At 46.0% G+C, this 19,506-nt stretch overlaps 1 protein-coding gene across 3 annotated transcripts in view; it reads right to left on the bottom strand.

The window, feature by feature from the left end:
- CABIN1 (calcineurin binding protein 1) overlaps window positions 1-19,506 on the bottom strand; it is a 117,890-nt gene that overhangs the window by 72,019 nt on the left and 26,365 nt on the right. For all 3 annotated transcript variants that reach the window (XM_081122585.1, XM_081122584.1, XM_081122586.1), the window contains exons 17-23: window positions 16,630-16,872; window positions 15,715-15,871; window positions 11,576-11,691; window positions 6,223-6,384; window positions 5,216-5,422; window positions 4,879-5,024; window positions 1,231-1,492 (exon numbers count right to left, since the gene is read on the bottom strand). In XM_081122585.1, coding sequence (XP_080978711.1) covers window positions 1,231-1,492; window positions 4,879-5,024; window positions 5,216-5,422; window positions 6,223-6,384; window positions 11,576-11,691; window positions 15,715-15,871; window positions 16,630-16,872 — 1,293 coding nt within the window. The remainder of the gene's footprint in view (window positions 1-1,230; window positions 1,493-4,878; window positions 5,025-5,215; window positions 5,423-6,222; window positions 6,385-11,575; window positions 11,692-15,714; window positions 15,872-16,629; window positions 16,873-19,506) is intronic.

The raw sequence follows: 19,506 nt of genomic DNA, 5'->3' as shown, positions 1-19,506 counted from the left end.
TCCTTTCATCCCAAAGCTCCTAGGCTAGGAGCTGGAGTGAACACTGCTTGTGTGGGGCACAAAGGCAGTTGTTCCGAGCACCCCACATCTCTGGCCTCTTCATGGTCCTGGCTTGATGGCAGAGAGGCTGCAGCCTTTTCTCATCTCATCTCAGGGGCCAGAGGAGAAAAGAGGCTTTGGGCACGAGGCTCTGGTAAGGGTGCTGCTCACAGCTTGGGAGAGCAGTACCTCTGTCCATTGTGCATTGGGAGGCTGCCCTATGGGCATCTGTCCCGTGGATGCTTATTTCTGTGAATCTCCTATAGCAATGGCCCTGGGGCTAACACAAAGGAGCCTAGAGCTACCGTTAGTACTCTGTCAAACACTTCCAGGGAAAGACACCAACACTGGGTGAACTATGGTAGAAAGAATCATGGTACAGGGCCAAAACATGGCACAAACCAAGTGACTCCATCATAAACCTGCCCAAATGGGATTCTGAGGCAAATCTGTATAAGTAAAAGGTAGACATTTACATGGAGTCCTTCTATTCTGACTGCTCTGTAGCTGTGTGGTTTTGACCAAGTCACTAGCCCTCTGCCCACACAGCTCTGCCACCGGGGCTCATATGGACACCTACTGAGAAAGAAATAGTGACTATGGAAAAGCCCCCCATCTGGCACCATGCTGATGCCCACCAAGAGGTGGAGCCTCACATAAAGGACACACTGCCAGTATCCCTGCCTTTGGTGGGTATGGCAGTCAGAACACCCCAACCATGAACAGAAGGGAGAGCTGCTGAGTATATGCCCTGTTTCAGAAGCTCTGCTAGACACCCTCACATTATCTCTCCATCCTCAGAGCAGGAGGTGCATCCTCTGTGTGGCACCTCATTTATCTTGTAGCCAGGGGATCTGTCCCAGGGCTGGCCAGTGAGAGAGATGTTGGCTGTCAAAATATTGCCACAAAGAAGGAACGGTCAGCCCATTTACAGCCAAAATCACAGCAAGAATGTCAAGTTCTTCCCTCAGGCCACACAGCTGGCCTTGAATTTGCCCACACCAGACTGGGTGCCCAAAGACCAGGGACAAAGCTGTCACTGACCAAGGCTTGAGTCTCATGGAATCATCTGTGAGCTTCCAGGACAGCTGTGAGGACAGGAGCAAAGAATGGCTAGGACAGAACTTTGCTGACCCAGGGCACTCTGGTCAGACAGCTAGACAGCAGCCCTTCCATAGTGCCCTTCCTTACCTGCTGCACGAGCTCAGAGGGCAGGTCGCCTCTCCATTGTTTTAGCTGGCGAGAGGCGAAGGAGTGCAATGCATAAGACATGGTGCCATATTCGATCCACAGGGACAGGTTAGAGCTGTCAATCTCCAGGGCCCGCCGGAAGCAATTCAAGACAGGCGTGGCATGCTTCCAGATAGGCCCATCACTCTTCAGCTCATTGGAATTCAGCTTGTCCTGAATACGACTGGCCCGGGCCAGGGCCATGCCTGCCCAGGAATCGAACCTGTGGTCATGACAAAAACACCAGTAAACACACTATTGCCCTTACGGCACTACATACACAACTGTCTGGAGGGCAAGGCAAACAGCCACTATGGGAGCCCATCTTCCAAACCAGGGCCCAGAACCCAGCTCCATCATTCACTAACTCCATGACTGTGACCTGACCAATTGTGTCTCTGAGCCTTGGTTCCTGACTCGTGAAATACGGTTAAGAAGACCTACCTTAAGAGAAGAGCTGCTGGGCACCATGATACATGTATTTTAAGTTCATCATCACCTACAGGTACTCAGTAACTGCTCTAAGAGAATCACTACCAACTGGAGCTCAAATTGTGCTCTCCAACATGGATGGGCTTCTGGACTCTGCTCCCCTACTTTGAGGGGTTACCCAGAGAATGTCTCTGATGGAAAGGGAGAGGGATATTCTACAAGGCAGTGAACCAATGGCCCCAAGGCGACAGGAAGGTTCTCATTCAGCTATAACCTTAACCAACCCTGCACTGGCAGAGCCTGCTGTCGACATACGCCCTAATCAAAAGCACAGGGCAGCCAAGACCCCTAAGACCACAGCCACCCAGCTCCTACCCCATTCTCCCTCTGGACCCTCTCCAGTGCAGATCCCAGCAGCAAGACGGGGTGTGAGGGGACCATGTAATGGCTGAGCCTACCATTCTAAGATGACCTAAAAGAAACTGATAGTGAGAATGCAGAAGCCTCTCTAAAAGGGTAAGCGGCACAAAGACACCAAGACCAGGATGATTTCTGGGCACTTGAAAGAGTCGGGAATTTTCTGAGTGCTAGTACAGAGAGCAGAAAAGACAGCGATCACATGCAGATGCTATCCTCTACAGGCTGATAATTCTTAACCCAATGTTATACTAACTTTAAAACTGGCTAACTGGCTTCTTGAACTATTTGACAGTCCCCAAAATGCGGTAAGGACAGAGGAAACCTGTGAAGTTCACATTTTTGCTGCACTCCAGGTACCCAAAGATGAGACACTGTGAACAAAGACCTAAAGGCTTAATGGTGACAGGAGGGCAGCAAAAATGAAGACCTTACCCTTCATGTAGGAGGAGGTTGAGTGTACCCTTTTCTCCTCAGAGGCCTGGGGATCCAGGGCCACCAGGTTTCCCCAGCTCTGTCCAGGTCACCCTGGGGAAAGGAGCAAGAGGGTAGGTGTGTCAAACCCCCCTTCAGATGCTGGGAACTTAGTGAGGAACAATCCACTAGGCCAGCTCCTGTCACACTGGGGAGTTTCCTCTCTTAATTTCCAAAGCACCTTTAGCAACTCCCTTTATCCTTGCCTTAAGGAAAGAGACCACATCAGGGTGCATGCCCCTGTGTCTGCAGGAGTACCAAAATGAAAACTGCTACCTCCTGTCACAAATACAAGTAACCAAGAAGACAGACACATTGCCACTAAATTTAGAATGCTCTTCTGTGTGCTACCATGAGCCTTGTTCTGAGATGGGTTCCTGATTCTAACAGAGCAGTGCATTGCTCACATTCAGAGACTGCTGACCTAAAGGGACACTGGACCCTAAGGAATGATGACAACATGATTTCAGAAGGAGGAAGTGTCCAGAGCCCGTGTGCTAGGCAGGCCCAGTTCTGGCACTGGGCTTAGAGTTGTTTCTTTGGCAGTGGAGATGAGCTGTACTCCCAGCCTCACCCTTGCCAAATGCCACTCTACAAAATGCCTGGCCAAGTTGGGCCACTTCCAGCTCAGCAAGAGAAGGAATGGTGAACACAGGTGGACCAAGAAAAAAGAAAGATAAAACCTCATGTCACTAGCATCCTCACAGATATTGTGTTCCCACGGGAACCACCAACAAACCCTGCAGCCAGAACATTCCACTATCCACTCAGCTGTCTGCTGTGGGCTTCATCTATACCCAGTAGGCTCAGAAGATTTACAGAAAAAAAAAAACTAGTATCCAAACTTCCAGTCTGGCTAGCACAGATGAGATTGAGCCCATCTTCCCTGATGTATGCCTGTAAGGGCTGGAATGAAGAGGCCCAGGGCAGGGCCACCAAGTCCCTCCTGGTCCTGGGGTAGGTCCTCACAGGACACCTCGCTTCTCAACATGGCTCTTAGTGGGCTGGGCCTAATGAGTTGATAGATACCTTCTGAACAGCTGGGTGTGCAGGTGGAAGGGAGGCGCAGTTGAGCTTTCATGACCTTCACATTGCTGATTGAGGGACTGTCATATGAGAGGTGCCAAGTCAGGCTCTCATCTCCCCATGGAAAGGAGAGTGTGATCCCCTCACTTTTCAGACATGGAGGCAGCAGTGCAGAGGAGGTGACTCCTCGCTATTTCGCACAGTAAGCACTTAGCCAGCCTGAGTGTTAGTCTGTTCTACCAAACCCGTCCACACACTGTGACCCTGGAGAAGATGGCCAAGGTTGTCAACACATGGCTCCCTGCCTGGAGGAAACCACAGGCTGAGCAAAAGGGGTCAGAACTTTTCCCGCAAGCTATAAAAGTCCTGAAAACCGGCTTCTACAGTCAGGTCCCAACCCCTTTCCCCATGGCAAGGTGGATCCTGACAAGGAGGAAAAGGTGGCTTACCCATGGTTCAGGGGTGACCACCATGGGCTGGCCCCTGGTTACTTCCAGGAAGGCTGCCTACAGATGCTACTCTGGACCCTTCAGATGCAGGTCAGCCACAGAGGGTAGCCTCATTTTGACCTTGAAACAAGGTTTACCTCCTAGGTGTGGCAGCCATGAGAAAATATGCCTACTCAATCAAGCAAATCAGACTTTATGAGCTTAGCAGGGACCTCAGAACCAGCAAGCCCATCACTACATTTTAATAAAAAGCTACCAGGCACAATGGGAAGAAAGCAGGAGCTGGACAGATAAACAATGGGCTCTTCTGCAATTACCACTGTGACTATTGCTACTGCCAACAATGTACTGCATCAGAACAAGGAACGAGAACTCCTGTTTTAGTGTTACTATTACTCCCTCACCTCCGAAATGAGAAAACAACTATCATTAAAGATTGCAATGGAAGAAGCAGGAGTACACACCAGCCAACCTCCCAGTGCAGGAGCTAGGAAAGGGGGCAGCCCACAGCCCACAGGATGGAGCCAGGCTGCATATCATCGCCCTGCAGGTCAGGAACCAGATGGGCACTTTGTACCTTCTCTGATCCCAATGCCCATCCCAGGGGTCTTCCAGAAGAGGCTTCTCCATTGTTTTTCTTTTTATGGAAAGCCTTTCCTAATAACTATAGAGCCTAAGCCACCTTGTCATTCCTTCTTCCTTGACCTCCTTACCATGGGCAGTGAAGAGCTTGCTCAGCTGCAGTCACCCCAGCTGCCCCATCAGCCTGGCCTCACACCAAGGTCACTGGCTACAGTGGCCAGCCACTCACCTGTCGGGGCAGATGCAGATGTCATGCATGTAGAACTTGATGGCCTTGGACTGCTCCTTGTTTTTAAAATGGTAATCAGCCAGCAGGTAGTAGAGCTCATTCACCACCGGAGGGGAGGGATCAGCTCCTTCTGGGAGGCAGGGCACCTGGCAGGTGAGAGGGCAAGGATAAGAGGAGATGGAGCCAGGGACTCAAATGTGACCAGTAATGTTTCAAACTCAGGACCATTCACATCAGCACAAGGACAGACCCTCGCTTCTCATGGCTCCAACTTCTGGTGCAGAGCCAAGGTGCACAAGCAGCAGTGCTGAAGGAGGAGGCAGGACATAACCCCTACCTCAGCTGAGGTCCCCTCAATGTACGCAGAGACTTTGTCCAGGCTCAGGGCTGGCCTCTCTGTGCGGGGCACGATGGTGGCAATTCTCTTCAGGAGGTTAGCCAAGTCAGCAGAAACAGTGCTGGTCTTGTAGCTGTCAAATTCAGGAAGGGTCTTGGGCTTAAAATATTCAAACATAAATAGGGCATCTTCCCATATAAGGTCCACCTTGAAAGAAGACAGAGGCCAATCACAGTGTGGTCAGGGCAAAATACAAAGGCAAAGTTCTTCCAAGGAAACGCAGTGTCAATGTAGACAGGGTTACATTAGAGAGTTTAAAACATGTCCCGTATACTTTGAAAAATCTAAATGCCCATAGTAATCCCCAAACTCAAGTGTCTGAGGAGCAGAAAATTGAACTGGCATAAGCATGGTCTTTATAAAGAAAAATGCTGGAAACTAAGGGCTATACTTTGTGAGTCCACGTGGCCAAACCAGAGGGTGGGGACCATGGGCCACCGACCTTCTCCTCGCCTCAGCTGCCCCATCAATCATTTGGTTGAAAAATACTGACCAAGTGCTTGCTCTGGGCCAGGGTGGCTCCACACTCTCTTACAGCAGCCACAGCAGGGGCCCTGCCTAAAGGAGCTTACATTCAGGGGATGGAATTCATAAGATAAGAGAATAACTGACAGTATTTGCAGAGCCATAATATTCCCAAAAGTGCTCTGAAAACCAAAATAAAAAATGAAAAACTTCTAAGAAATTATTCATATTATCCAAATTGTTAAGAGAAAATCTATTAAAAACCTCCAGGCTACATTCTTGAATGATTAGTCAATACTTATGAAGCTACTCTGTGCAAGGATCAGATACATCAGGCCATCTTCTTGTCCTCCTGATGCAACTTCAACCAGGGACTTCATGTTGGCAAATGACATCCTTCAGGAGTGCTCAGAGCCCCTGCTTCCCTGAGACCCACTCTTCCCAGCAGGGGCGGGGGCAGCGGACCTGGTGTGGTACCTCACCTGTTGGGCAGAGTGCTCCTCCAGGTACCTGGCCTTGCTCTTCTTGCTGGGGAAGCTGTACAGGCAGTAGAAGCACTGCTCCAAGGCTGTTTCCAGCTCCTCCTTATAGGGGTGCGTGTCTTCAGAGGTGGATTCAGCAAGCTCCTTTTGGAGAACTCGTACCTACAGTGGGTGGGCAGGAAGAGATGCACCTGAGGAGAGGGCCCAAAGCCTCCTTGGCACAGCAGGGCCCCAGATGACGACAACTCTATCAACTCTGTTAACCTGAGGAGGCCAGGTCGTTTTCTGGAAAGGGCCTATCACCCTTACAGGAGCCAATCTGGGCCCAGCTCTAGCAGTGGCCTACTAAGAGGCTTGCCAAGTGGTCTTCCTTTCAGCACACCCAGTCAGCTTCTACCAGCTGCTGGAAAGAGATATTATTACCCTCTGAGAAATTCTTACTCATTTATTTAGCCATTCATTTGTTCCTCAAATATTCACTGAGCACCTTCCTATGCTAGGAACAGTGCAACATAGTCCCTGTTTTTAAGAAGCTCAGATTCCGCCCGGCCGGGTGTGGCTCAGCGGTTAAGCATCGACCTGGGATCCAGGCGATCGGGGTTCGATTCCTGGTCAGGGCACATGCCCGGGTTGCAGGCTCAATCAGTGACTCTCTCATCATTGATGTTTCTCTCTCTCTCTCCCTCTCCTTTCCTCTCTCTGAAATCAATAAAGATATATTAAAAAAAAAAAAAAAAAGCTCAGATTCCAATGGAGGGCATTTAAGTAAACAAATAGATATAATGTAAGATGATAAATCCCATTAGGGCTGAGAGACTCTCTCTTAAACAAAACATCAGTGAGAATTACAGAGGAAGTGAACAACAGTTAAAAAGTGTTATCTATGGATAGCAGATTATATCGCTGTTGTTACGCCCAACTATTAGCAAATACACGTTCTTTTCAAACATTCATGAGATTTTGACCAAAACTAGACAAGAAGCAAGTCTCAACAAGCACCAAAGACCAGATATGATACAGACCACATCCTCTGAACATAATTCAATAAAATTAGAAATCAATTACATAAAGATAGCTAATACCAAATGTCAAAATTATGGCATATAGCTAAAAATGTACTTGGGAAAAAATTATAACCTTCAATACATGTATTAGAAGAGTGAACACTAAAATAATCATTCAACTCAGTAAGTTAGAAAAAAAAGTAAATCTGAAAAAGAAGATAAAGAGCACAAAACAATTTTTTTAAAAACCCACAAAGCAAATTCAAAAATAATCATAATAAATACTAAAGTGACAATTAATAAACTAGAAAGCAAAGAAAAAATAGATAAAAATAAACCAATAACTGATAGTTTGAAAAAAACTAATTTAGATAAACCTCAGGAAAGACTGGTTTTAAAAAATGGGGTGGGGAAAAGGTAATAAATAATTTTAGCAATGAAAAAGGAGGCATAACTAGAGGTAGCACGGGGACATTTTATTTATTTAAAATATGTCTTGCCCGGCCAGGCATGGCGCAGCAGTTGAGCAATGACCTAGGATCCAGAAGAATGAGGTTCGATTCCCAGTCAGGGCACATGCCCAGGTTGCCGGCTTGATCACCAGTAGAGGTCGTGCAGGAGGCAGCCAATCAATGACAGGTCTCTCATCATTGATGTTTCTATCTCTCTTTCTCCCTCTCCCTTCTGAAAAAAATAAATAAATAAGTCTTTATTGATTTCAGAGAGAAAGAGGGAGAGAGAGATAGAAACGCCAATGGTGAGAGAGTCATTGATCAGCTGCATCTGCATGCCCCCTACTGGAGATCGAACCCACAACCCGGGCATGTGGCCTGACCGGGAATCGAACTAAGATCTCCTGGATCATAGGTTGATGCTCAACCACTGAGCCAGGCCGGGTGGGCCACAAGGGATTTTAAATCATAAGCAATGCCCTGACAGGTTTGGCTCAGTGGTTATAACGAGCGTGGTCCTTGGACTAAAGGATTCCGGGTTCAATTCCAGCCAAGGGCATGTACCTCAGTTGCAGGTTTGATCCCCAGCCTGGTCAAGATACATGCAAGAGACAATCAATCCATGTGTCTCTTTCACATCAATGTTTCTCTCTCTCTCTCTCCCTCCCTTTCACTCTCTCTGAAAAAGCAATGGAAAAAATATCCTCTGATGAAGATGAAAAAATACATAGAGAGAAAATTTAATTTTTTAATATCTACAGCACTAATAAAATATACATAAGAGTTTTAAGGAGAAAATTATAAAACCGTATAAGGGACATGAAAATACAAGACCTAAACAAATAGAGATACTATGTTCATGACTGGAAAGAGTCAAGCATATAAAAATGGCAACTCTCCCCCAAATTAATGAGGTCAATGTCATTCCAATCAATTTCCAATGTTGGGGGAGGGAGTTCACAAGGCTTTCCTGACTGACCTTACAATGTTTTGGAAGAGGAAAGGCCAAGAATAGCTGAGAGAATGTGATTAATAAGTACGTAAGTAGAATAATCCTTGCAGGAATCAAGATCTTTCAAAGATAATGTGGTGTTGGCACAGGAATAGACACCTCAACCAACAGAAAGACCAGAGCCCAATGAAAACCCGTCCTGTATATGGACTGAAGACTGAGGGGACCTTACATGTTAGTACAGAGAGAATAGACTCTTCAATAAATGGTACAAACCAACTGGCCATCCATGTGGAATGTAAAATGGTTTCCTACCTTATCTCATAAACAAAAATGAACTCCAGATGGGATAAAGGCCGGATGTGAAAAATGAGAGTAAACTTTTAGGTGAACATAGAGGAGAATATCTTTGTAATCTTGTGGGAGAAAAGAATTTCTTAAAGTACAAAAAAAAAAAAAATCACAAACCATAAAAGAAAGGGCTGATAAATTTTGATTTTAAAATTCTGCTAAACAAATACAAAGTTAAAGCACACCGCATAAAATTGCATAGGAACAGAACTAAATACACACACACAATACACAATGTACCTGTAAAACTAGTAAAATATATATGAGACAAAAGACTGGAATTCAGAGTACAAAAAGAACTCTACAAATCAAAAGGGAAAAAAACAAATCAAATAAAAAATGGACAAATGATAAGAAGAGCAAATTACCACAGGGCCAGTGAACATACAAAGATACTTGACCTAACATTCATAAATTATAAAAAAAGAACAATGAAATACCATTTTGCCCTCTCAGAGAGGTACCAACATTTAAGTCTGAAGTACCTAGGGCTGGCAGGGATGTGTGGGAATTCCCACACTGCAGTGAAAAACATAAAATTAGTTCAACTGTATTGGAGAAGAGTCTTGAAAATAGTCTTAAACAACATGTTGGTGTATGTCAACCATAATACTGCTTATAACACACACAGACACACACACAAATGTATAAACAACCTTAATGCCATCATTAGGAGAATGAATAAAAATAATTATGGTAACAAATATTTACAATCTAAGTGAAATAATGCCTAAGATTTACTTCAATAGCAAGGCTGCCCAGCAGTCAATGGGACAGAGAGTGGCAGGGCCAGAGAAGACCTCTTTGAGAAGGTGGCTTCCAAGCTGAAGCCTGCATTGCAGGAAGTACAGGATAAGCAAACCACATAGGCCCTGGAGGAGAGTGTGGCATGCAGAAGGCACGGGGGTGGTCAGGCTCTGAGCAGAGAGAGGGCACAGTTAACAAGCAGGAGCCATGTCCACAAAGGTGAAGCTGCTGCAGGAGTCAGAGGAATCTAAAGGATAGACCTTAGGCAGGAAAGTTAGGAGCTGTAAAATGAAACACATTACTGATATCACTTCTACTCCCCCAAATCAACTGGCAGATCCCAGCAGCAAAAATTCATGCTCCACCAAAAAAGACAGACTAAGAAAAACCAGGAGTAGAATCATCCCATCATCAACCCTTCTGCCTGCTCTTTCCTCAGTGCCACTCCCACTGGACGCCAATTTGCAAAGGTGTTAATTCATTCTCAGCTGGCCCCTAAATCAGCATAAGGGTGACTTCCTTTTAGAGGTACCACTGTGGAAGTAAACAGTGCCCTTACACTCTCTAATTGGGAGAGGGAAGGCAGAAAAAGGGAGTCACTGATTCCTGGGCAGCATTAGAGACTCAGCCTGGCATGATTTTTCCAAAAATGGTCCTGGAGCATGGAGGTGACCCAGGGTGAGCACCCCAGAGGCTCTCAGGGTAGGGCAGACACTCAGGCATCTACAGCTGAGGCTGGAACCCGCCTCAAACGCTAACCAGCTCTAGGGCTCTGAGCCAGCCAGACGGGTCTCCTGGCCAAGTCTCCAGGTCCTCCTACAAGTGCTTTACACATACATGAGCTCTATACATATTTTTAGTCTCATTCACTTGTTCAACCCATATTTATAAAGCACCTACTATGAGCTAGGTGCTGTGCTAGGTATTTGGATCCAGCAGTGAACAAGACTAACAAAAACCCCTACTTTTGTGAAAGTTACATTTCAAAGGAGAAGAGACACACAATACACGAAATAAATAAATTACATGGCTTCCCACAGAAGGTGATGAGAGCCATGAGGAAAGCAAAGGACCATGAAGGAGGATCAGAACCGGGGAAGGAGATGGCAGCTGTGAAGAAGGTATGCTCACTAAAAGAGTATAAAGCAGAGAATGGCACACCTTTTCTTAAAGGGCCAAAAAGTAAATATTTTAGGCTTCCCAGACCATATGGATTCTATCAGAGTTAATCAACCCTGCTACTGTATTGCAAAAACAGCCCTAGCTAATATTAATATGTAAATGATGGGTGTGGCTATGCTCCACTAAAACATTTATTAACAGACATTACCGGCTGGGGTGGGTGCCCCTCCTGTGCTCTATACCTTGTCTAAGGGCTGCTTGGCTTCTTCCTCAACAGTAAGATTTGGGGACAGGGATCATGCTGCGTATCACCAGTAAGTAAGCCATCAATCACAGCTGGCAAGGGAGAGGAAGTCTATTTTCACTCACGTAGTATGTATTTACTGACTGAATGCAATAGCTATTGATTGAGCAACTACTACCTGGCATGATGAGTGGTACTTGGCAAACAGGACTCAACAGAAGGTGGTGAATGCAGTATTTACTTCTAAAATTACTATTAAAGACCTGGCCCAGTGGCCGACACATAACAGACTCAGTGACAACTAGAGGATCTAAGTCTACCTACAGTTTAAGGCCAGGTCCAGAGCCCTGAGCCTCAGGTACACAGGACACCAAGTTCAGACTTTCTGGAAACTTTGAGTAGTCACATCCGGGCAACAAGTCAAAGAAGCACAGTAGGCCCCACTGCACCGGCAGGTCAAGCAAGCCCCAGCAGCACTTACATAGAATCGCAGCAGAGCCCCATCTGAATTGCAGCACCAGGACCTTCTGCCCAAATACTCGTGGGCTGTGTTGAGCAGCATGAGAGAGGATGGGAGCATGGGTGACTCAGCCATCACTGGGGAAAGACCAGACCGACAGTGAGTTAGCCTGGGGACATATGAGTGAGTTGTAGGCCTTGCTTTTGTTACCAAGGTAGCTACAGATTCTTTTTTCTTTCCTTTTTTATCTTTTTGTCTTTTAAAATAAGTAATGACTTGACTGGCTTTACTAAGCAATTCAAATCATATAGGAGTATAAAGAAGAAATGCTTCATCCACTTAGCAGACACTTGGTGAACATCATTGGAAGCATCTTTCTGTGCATATATGAGGCATTTTGAAAGAGATAAATAATTTATAACAATAGAACCCATATTACATACACCATTTCTGAAATAAAAAATTCTTATATTTAGGTTTACTTGAATATTACAGAAGAAAAAAGAACTATCAAATTTCAGTTAAATGTTTACCATTGGAACTGTTACTAGTTTTTTTAAAGATCCCTCAGTATTTTTGAAGCTGTGGGCCATAGCCCATTAGTGGGCTTGTAACTAACATTTTAAAAGAGGATTAGGATAGCCCTAGCCAGTGTGATTCAGTTGGTTAAGCATTGTCCTATGCACCAAACGGTTGCCATTCGATTCCCAGTCAAGGCACATACCCAGGTTTCGGGTTCAATCTCTGATCTGGGTGTGACTAATGTTTCTCTCTCACATCCATGTTTCTCTCTCTCTCTTTCTCTCTCTCTTCCTCCCTCTCTAAAAATCAATAGATATATATTTTAAATAAATAAATAAATAAATAAATAAATAAATAAATAAGGATTAGGATAGAATACATTAGAATAGAAAATATAGAGGGAATCACACCCAGTAGAATAAGGATTCTTTCATATAATTTGTTTCATTCTTTTTACTATTGGTCAGTCCGAGTCAAAAAGGTATGAAAAATCAGAAAATCATTAAAAAGTTCAAGCCCTGGCCAGTTTTGCTCAATGGTTAGAGCATCAGCCCTGGGACCGAAGGGTTGTGGGTTTCATTCCCAGGCAAGAGCACGTAACTTGGTTGCAGGCTCAATCCCTGGTTAGGGCGCACGTGGGAGGTAACCAATTGATATGTCTCTCTCACGTCGATGTTTCTCTCCTCCTCTCTACCCCTGCCTCCCTCCGCTCCTCCCTCCCCTCCACTTAAAAAAAAACAAAACTTTGTCTCTTAAAAAAAAAAAAATCAATGTAAAAAATATCCTCAGGTGAGGATTTTTTTATTTTAAAAAGTTCACGCCATTAGGTTTTTTATGGGTCTTTTCGTTTCCATTTACAACAGCATCAAATGACTATTATACATGATGAGTGATAGCTTTGTAATACTTCCTTCTTTCCCCCATCTCCCAATGTTGTTGTGTATATTAGTTTTAGCGCTTCAAGGTTTATAACATTTACATTCTCTTCTGCAGCCTTAATTACCCTCGGTGCTTTCTGGTGCTCATCACAAGTTCCTTCCCACGGCTTTTTCACTCAAACTCATGCTGGTTGACTGACTTGATCCTCCAGCAGTGTTTTTAAGAAGCACTGATAGGAGCTGGAATCCCTGTTTTAAATGTCTGTTACCACTATAATTACAAATGACTTGGCTAGATATCTTAGGTCACACTTTCTTTCCCTGAGAACTGTGTAAACATATAGACATCTACCCAACTGCCCCGAATGCTGCTATGGAGAAACCAGAAATGTGCCTCATTTTTTGTCCCATAAAGATAAACTGCTTTTTCAGTTAGAAATTTTAAAAAACCCCACTTTTGCCCAGCCGGGCATGGCTCAGCGGTTGAGCGTCGACCTAGGATCCAGGTGATCAGGGTTCGATTCCTGGCCAGGACACATGCCCAGGTTGCGGGCTGCAGCCGGTCAATGACTCTCATCATTGATGTTTCTATCTCTCTTTCCCTCTCCTTTCCTCTCTCTGAAATCAAAGATATATAAAAATAAATAAAAATAAATAAAAAATCCCACTTTATTCTTAAAGTAGATCCTTAACCAGGATTTATCTTGATGTAGATTATTGTATATCAATTTTTCTTGATACATACTGTACACATTGAATCTAAAGATTCAGTTTTCATTACAATTCAGAGAAATTTTCCTATATTGATACAGGGTCGGTTGCTTGCTTCTCCTGTTTCATTGTTGAAGTCTTTCCATCAAAGCACCATTTATCCTCACTCTGGACCATCCTTGTTTTCCATACCTGTCATCTCATCTTCTCTCCAATGCTCTTAGCTCTTAATCATATCCACTTGTTTTAGTTTCAGTCATATTCATTCTGCTCCTTTCTGTTCTGGTTAATTAGCTTATAATGGTGAGATTTGGTTTGCAGTGTTTTCCCTTAGTCCTGCAATTTTCCTTTTCATTTCATTTCATCAGCTCAAATTTAAAAAAAATTTTAAGTATGTTTTTTATTGATTTTTTTTAGAGAGAGGAAGGGAAAAGGAGAGATAGAAACATCAACTTGCTGCCTCCTACACACTCCCTACCAAGGATCGAACCCACAACCTGGGCATGTGCCCTGACCAGGAATTGAACCTGCAACCTTTCAGTGCACAGGACACCGGCCAACCAACTGAGCACCACACTGGCCAGGGCTAGAAATTATTTTTTTTTAAATCAATTTAGCAGAAGGAAAAAGGATGCATGAGGTGTTCACTGAAGTGTGGCCTATGAGAGAAAACTACTGCAGCCAGTTCAGCAGTAAATCAGGGCACCTCTCATCAGCATTAGGAGACTGTGTAGCTTTATGAAATAGGGTATTAGAGTCTTTCTCAGTCTGGCCCCTTCTCATGTCCATCCCACAAGGCCCAGCTCTCATGTCCCCCTTGTGTCTATGCTGCTCCATCTCTCCGGCATCCTTCTCTGCCCTGCTCCCCCTCAGGCCTTGGCCCAGTCCCCACTCCCACGCAGCCAGCCACTGGCCTGGTGATGCTGCTATTCCTGCCTGTCTCCTCCCACCTGTCAGAGCCTGAAACATCTCACTTAAAGAGTTCTGGCGTGCAGTGAAGAGCTGATAAATAACCAGGGAGTAAACAAACTTAGAGAGAGTGAACAGAAGGAAATGTGCTACATGTTAACTCTGTGGTCACTGGAATAGGGTTGGCTTTCTTTCCTTTCCACTTATTTGATTTTTCAAATTACTTAGGGAAAATCCCCAATAAATTTAATTTTCAGCTAGTTAAGTAAATACATAAACAAACATGTGTATTATAATCACAGCTATATATAAAATATATGTATATTGGCCAAGTTTAGATAGAAAATGTAAGAAAACCAAAAAGTAAAATACCATTTGGTAGAATTACAGACAATCTTTGCTTAAATGTCATTTAGCTCTTATTGTTATATAATTTATGCAATTTTCTACCACTACATTGATGGCTCAAGTGCCATCTCCAGTCTCTCCATTCATAATGACTACTTAGCACTCAGCAGACCTCCACATGCCTACACTAATTTGCCATGGCAGGTGATGGTTTTATTATTCCATTTGGTCCTTGGAACAGCCCTCTGGGACAGGTACCATTATTCCCAGTGTGAATATAGGGAATAGAGGCTGAGAGGTTACATGATTTGACCACAGCCAAGAAGTGACAGCTGGGATTTGGAACCACGATGCCCTCCAGCTGTCCACATGCCCCGGCCTCACTGGCCCACAGCCAAGAGGAGCCAAGGGGTGCAGTGGTTAAGTGCAAGGGCTGGCACATGCCTGACCATCTCACAGGGCTCTTGTAGGGATCAAAGAGGTTAGCAGGTATGAGGCCTCTTAGAGCAGTGATGGTTCCCTCCATAAGCACTCACCATGTTGTTGTTCGCTCTAAACTGCCACCTGCACCAGACATGAAATGCTTCACACACCCACTGACTCCTGACCCCAATGCACAGTGAGCTCCCTAAGGGAGTCTCTGCCTCTGTTGAAGTGCCACGAAAAATCCTGTCAACTAAGCCCCAAGCCCATTCACAGCACCTGGATAGGGCTACAGGGCCCTGGGACAGAAGCAGGAGGCAAGGACACACAAGTCAAGGCCCACCCCCACCCAGAACCACTTCCCACCACCTTCATCCGCTGAGTTCTGAAGCTGCTGTTGGTGGCACAGGGAGTGAAAGGTGTCCTCTTCTTGCCAGATGATCCGATGCAGAATGACCCAGGGCAGCACTGAGGAGACATGGGGCTCCTTGGGTTCCTCCTGCACAGCCATGCTGCAGTCAATGATCTGTGGGGGGATAGGGATGTCACAGCAGGGCCAGCTCTCCCCCCAACCCAGGATGAGTCCTCAGGGCAGAACAGGGGGGGCAGGGGGCCTGTCTCCACTGTTTTGATGTGGGAACACTGAAACACCAACATCCCATTAGGTCATTAAACAGAGGGCCACAGAGCTCAACAACAGAGCTATGCCCAGGCTTCAGAGGAGCCAGATATGACCATCCTCTCTCATGCCATGTGCAGTTTCTACTGTGCACTGGGCCCTGTGCCAGACATGAGGGTGACAGAGGTGAAGAGGGCACAGAGGATTTCACAGCTCAGGGGGAAGAAAGCCAGAGACAAGCCACAAGAGAGCCAAGGATCAGTACGGTTGCTGCGATGGAAGCAACTGAGGGCTGTAGTAGTGTCACAGAGGAAGGGTGGAGACAGACAGGAGAGCCCTTGACAGAAAGTTTCCAGATAAGTGGCTGTGGTGTGCCCAATCCCCAGAGAGGGCAGGGAGTGGGGACAGAGGACAGGCATGCAGGCAGAGTCCCCAGAAGTGGCAAGAAAGCAAAAGATGAGGGTGGAGAGGGAGGCTGGTGGATCAGTCCACTTTGAGTGACAGGCACCCTGGAGGGAATGTGAAGAGTGAAGTGAGGGAGAAGCACGTTCATATTTCTGTCTTGGAAAGGTACCTCCCAGGTAGGGTGGTGGCTGGACTAGAAGGGGACATCAGACAGCCACATCTGCTGTGGCGGGGCATGGCAGGAAGGAGCAGGGGGCTACCTGGATGAGGTTGTTGGTGAGCCGGATGAGGCCAGTGGCAGAGGATGATTCCTTCAGGATGCTGCCACTGCTGTCTGCCGAGAGTGCTTGCTCGATGCCCAGCAGCAGCTGGGTCACTGTGGCCACCCACTCCTCCTTGGCTCCAGCCTCACTCGCATTCACCATCTGCTGGACCGCTTCATTCAGAGCCACATCAGAGCACTCAAAACACTGCCGGTGGTCCTTCAGCCGGAGCAAGGAGTCCTAAGCACAGGAAGGAGTGCTGTGAGAGGACTGTAACAATGCTCACCACACCTGGTCCTTAGGACTGAGGGGCAGGTATCCAGGGATGAAGACAGAAGGGGCAGAACAAAGGAAAGGGGAAGCATACACAGCCTTGGGGCAACTGCAAGGGCGTGTGGTGACCTGTGTGCAATCACAGCATGGCAGGCCACCAGCCAGGGAGGTTTCAGAAAAGTGCTTAACCTCTGTGCCTCAGCTTCCTCATTTATAAAGCTGGGACACTGGGGGAGACCACAGAGCTGGCAAGCAGCTAAAATGAGACTAAATGACTCCGCCACCTCTGACAGCTCTGACTGTGCCCCAGACCACCAGTCACTGCTCATCCAGTGCACGGCTCTGGAGGGTCTCAGCAGGGGAGGGCAACTGTCAGGGAGGGACTGTCTCATGAGGAGGGCCTGAGCCAAGGCCAAGGCAGGGGCACTGGCCATGTAGCACTGAAGCCAGGTGCCAGGTGGAGCAAGGTACTGAGACCCTCTGAGCCCTAGCCATCTCACCACCCCTGAGGGGCCATGAGCGTTAAGTGAGCTGATATCCATAACACACTCAGCAGTGTCCTAATGTGAAGGAGCTCTCAGTACGTCACACTGCACTCTGACTGCTATTTTAAAATCTCCTCTTTGGGAGCCATCACTTTTTGTCAAGCTCCCTTACCTTTTGCTCTAGAGCAAACCCATTTAAACCCCTCGGGTCTCAGCCTCTTTCATTACTGTGCTGGTGTATGGATAAACAGCCTGGCTGTGAATTCACAGATCTGGCGGGCAGCCTGTTAGACCCACAGGAAGCACCTGCTGCCTGGCGCCCTATCGGGCTCTGACCTCGCCACAGCTGAGGCCCAGCAGTGGTTCCTGCCTGCCTTGACACATGCAGCTGCCACATACTGAGGTGACATAGACAGGTGTGGGGACAGAAACATCCAAAACTGCCTTTGGTATGTGCTGCAACATCTGAGCACAGATAAAAACCACCCCCAATTTAAAAGCCGTAATTGCCAGGGACACAAGGCCTGTGTTTCTTTAGAGAAAACAAGCACTCTAACAGGAGGCCACTGAGGTATAAAGGAGCCAACTGGTGCAGACATGGAGCCCCCAAGGCCTGAGCTGACCCCTCCTGATCAAATGCCAAACATGCAAGGGGCAGGAAGCTATCTTCTAGCAGGATAAAGACTATTGACCTTAAACTGCAGCTAGAGTTGCCATGAAAGTCAAAGACAAGACAATGACCAGCACTCTAATGTAACATAATCCTCAGTGTTCAAGGCCAGAAAAAGCTAAAAGACAGAATAACTGCCAACAAATGAGGAAACCAAATTACCACTATCAGAAATAATGGGAATTCAGTGAAGTGGCTAAATTCAAAATAAACATGCAAAAATCAACAGGGTTCCTATAAACCAGGAATGTACTGGTAGAAAACATAATGACCAACAAAAAGGTCCTGCTCAAAACAGCAACTAAAAATATTAAGGACTAAAAATCAGCTAAACCATAAGAAAACTTCACAATTATTTTGAAGAACTTTAAAAGGTGGGAGAGCCTGGCCAGTGTTGCTCAGTGGTTGAGCGTTGACCCATGAACCAGCAGATCCTCTAACATCTCCATGAAGCAACTTAAATGCAAAACATGAACCATTAACACCACTGGAAGAAAACAAAGCAAACAGGCCTTTTTGTGTATTTGCTGACATGTTTCTTGCCTGTCTCCCTTGCAGAATATAGGTGCCAACAGGGGCGGCTTCTCTCCTGGTCAGCCAGGCACACTGTAGGAACTCATTCCATTTGTGTGGAATGAGTGGATGAATATTTTTTCACTTTTGGAAAGGCTGTCTAAGCATAATGAACAAAATCACAAACATTTGAAAACATCAAAAGATTTAACAACATAATTCAAAACTTCTACATGTCAAAAAAAAACCCACAAATTACAATTAAAAAGCAAACATCAAATTGGGAAAAATATTTGCAACATTTGATGAGAAAAAGATCAATATCTTTAATATGTAAAAAGCATTCCAAATCAATAAGAACTCCACCCTCTCCCAATAGGAAATTGAGCAAAAACCAGGATTCATTTATTTGCAAAAAGCAGGAGCTTCCATGGTACTTGGCCCAGGCCTTCCCTCAGCCCATAGTGTTGCTCAGTGTCTGTCCAAACAGCAGCTCCCCCATCAACAGGGCATCTGCTACACCTAGGAGTTTTAGACTACAGAAACATTTGAGCCACTGGGGCCATCTCACAAAGGCAGAGAGAACTAGCCTCTCCTTTCCTCTCCACCAATGGCCTCCCTGGGTACACCCAGCTGTCCCTCCCACATACAGCCATGCGGACAGCCTCCCCCCCGCACCTGCCATGGTAACTGAGGTCAGACAAATCTCATCTCTTGATCTCAGCTTGGGTGCCTGACTTCCCCTGCCCAGAGCTGGATCCTCCTTCCCACCTCTCCTCTCTACTTCCCTCTTTTCCTTTCCAGAACTAGCTTTTTCTTCCCCTTTTACCAGGGCAGAAATGCCTCCATTTGTTCCCACAGTTGTACCTCTTAACTATTTCCCAGTTCAAGTAAGTTAATAACTACAATGTCTCATGTGATCTGAGCAAAAAA

Source organism: Miniopterus schreibersii (assembly GCF_964146895.1).
Source record: "Miniopterus schreibersii genome assembly, chromosome: 20".
Classification (NCBI taxonomy): Eukaryota; Metazoa; Chordata; class Mammalia; order Chiroptera; family Miniopteridae; genus Miniopterus; species Miniopterus schreibersii.
This window is presented reverse-complemented; position numbering and strand designations above follow the sequence as displayed.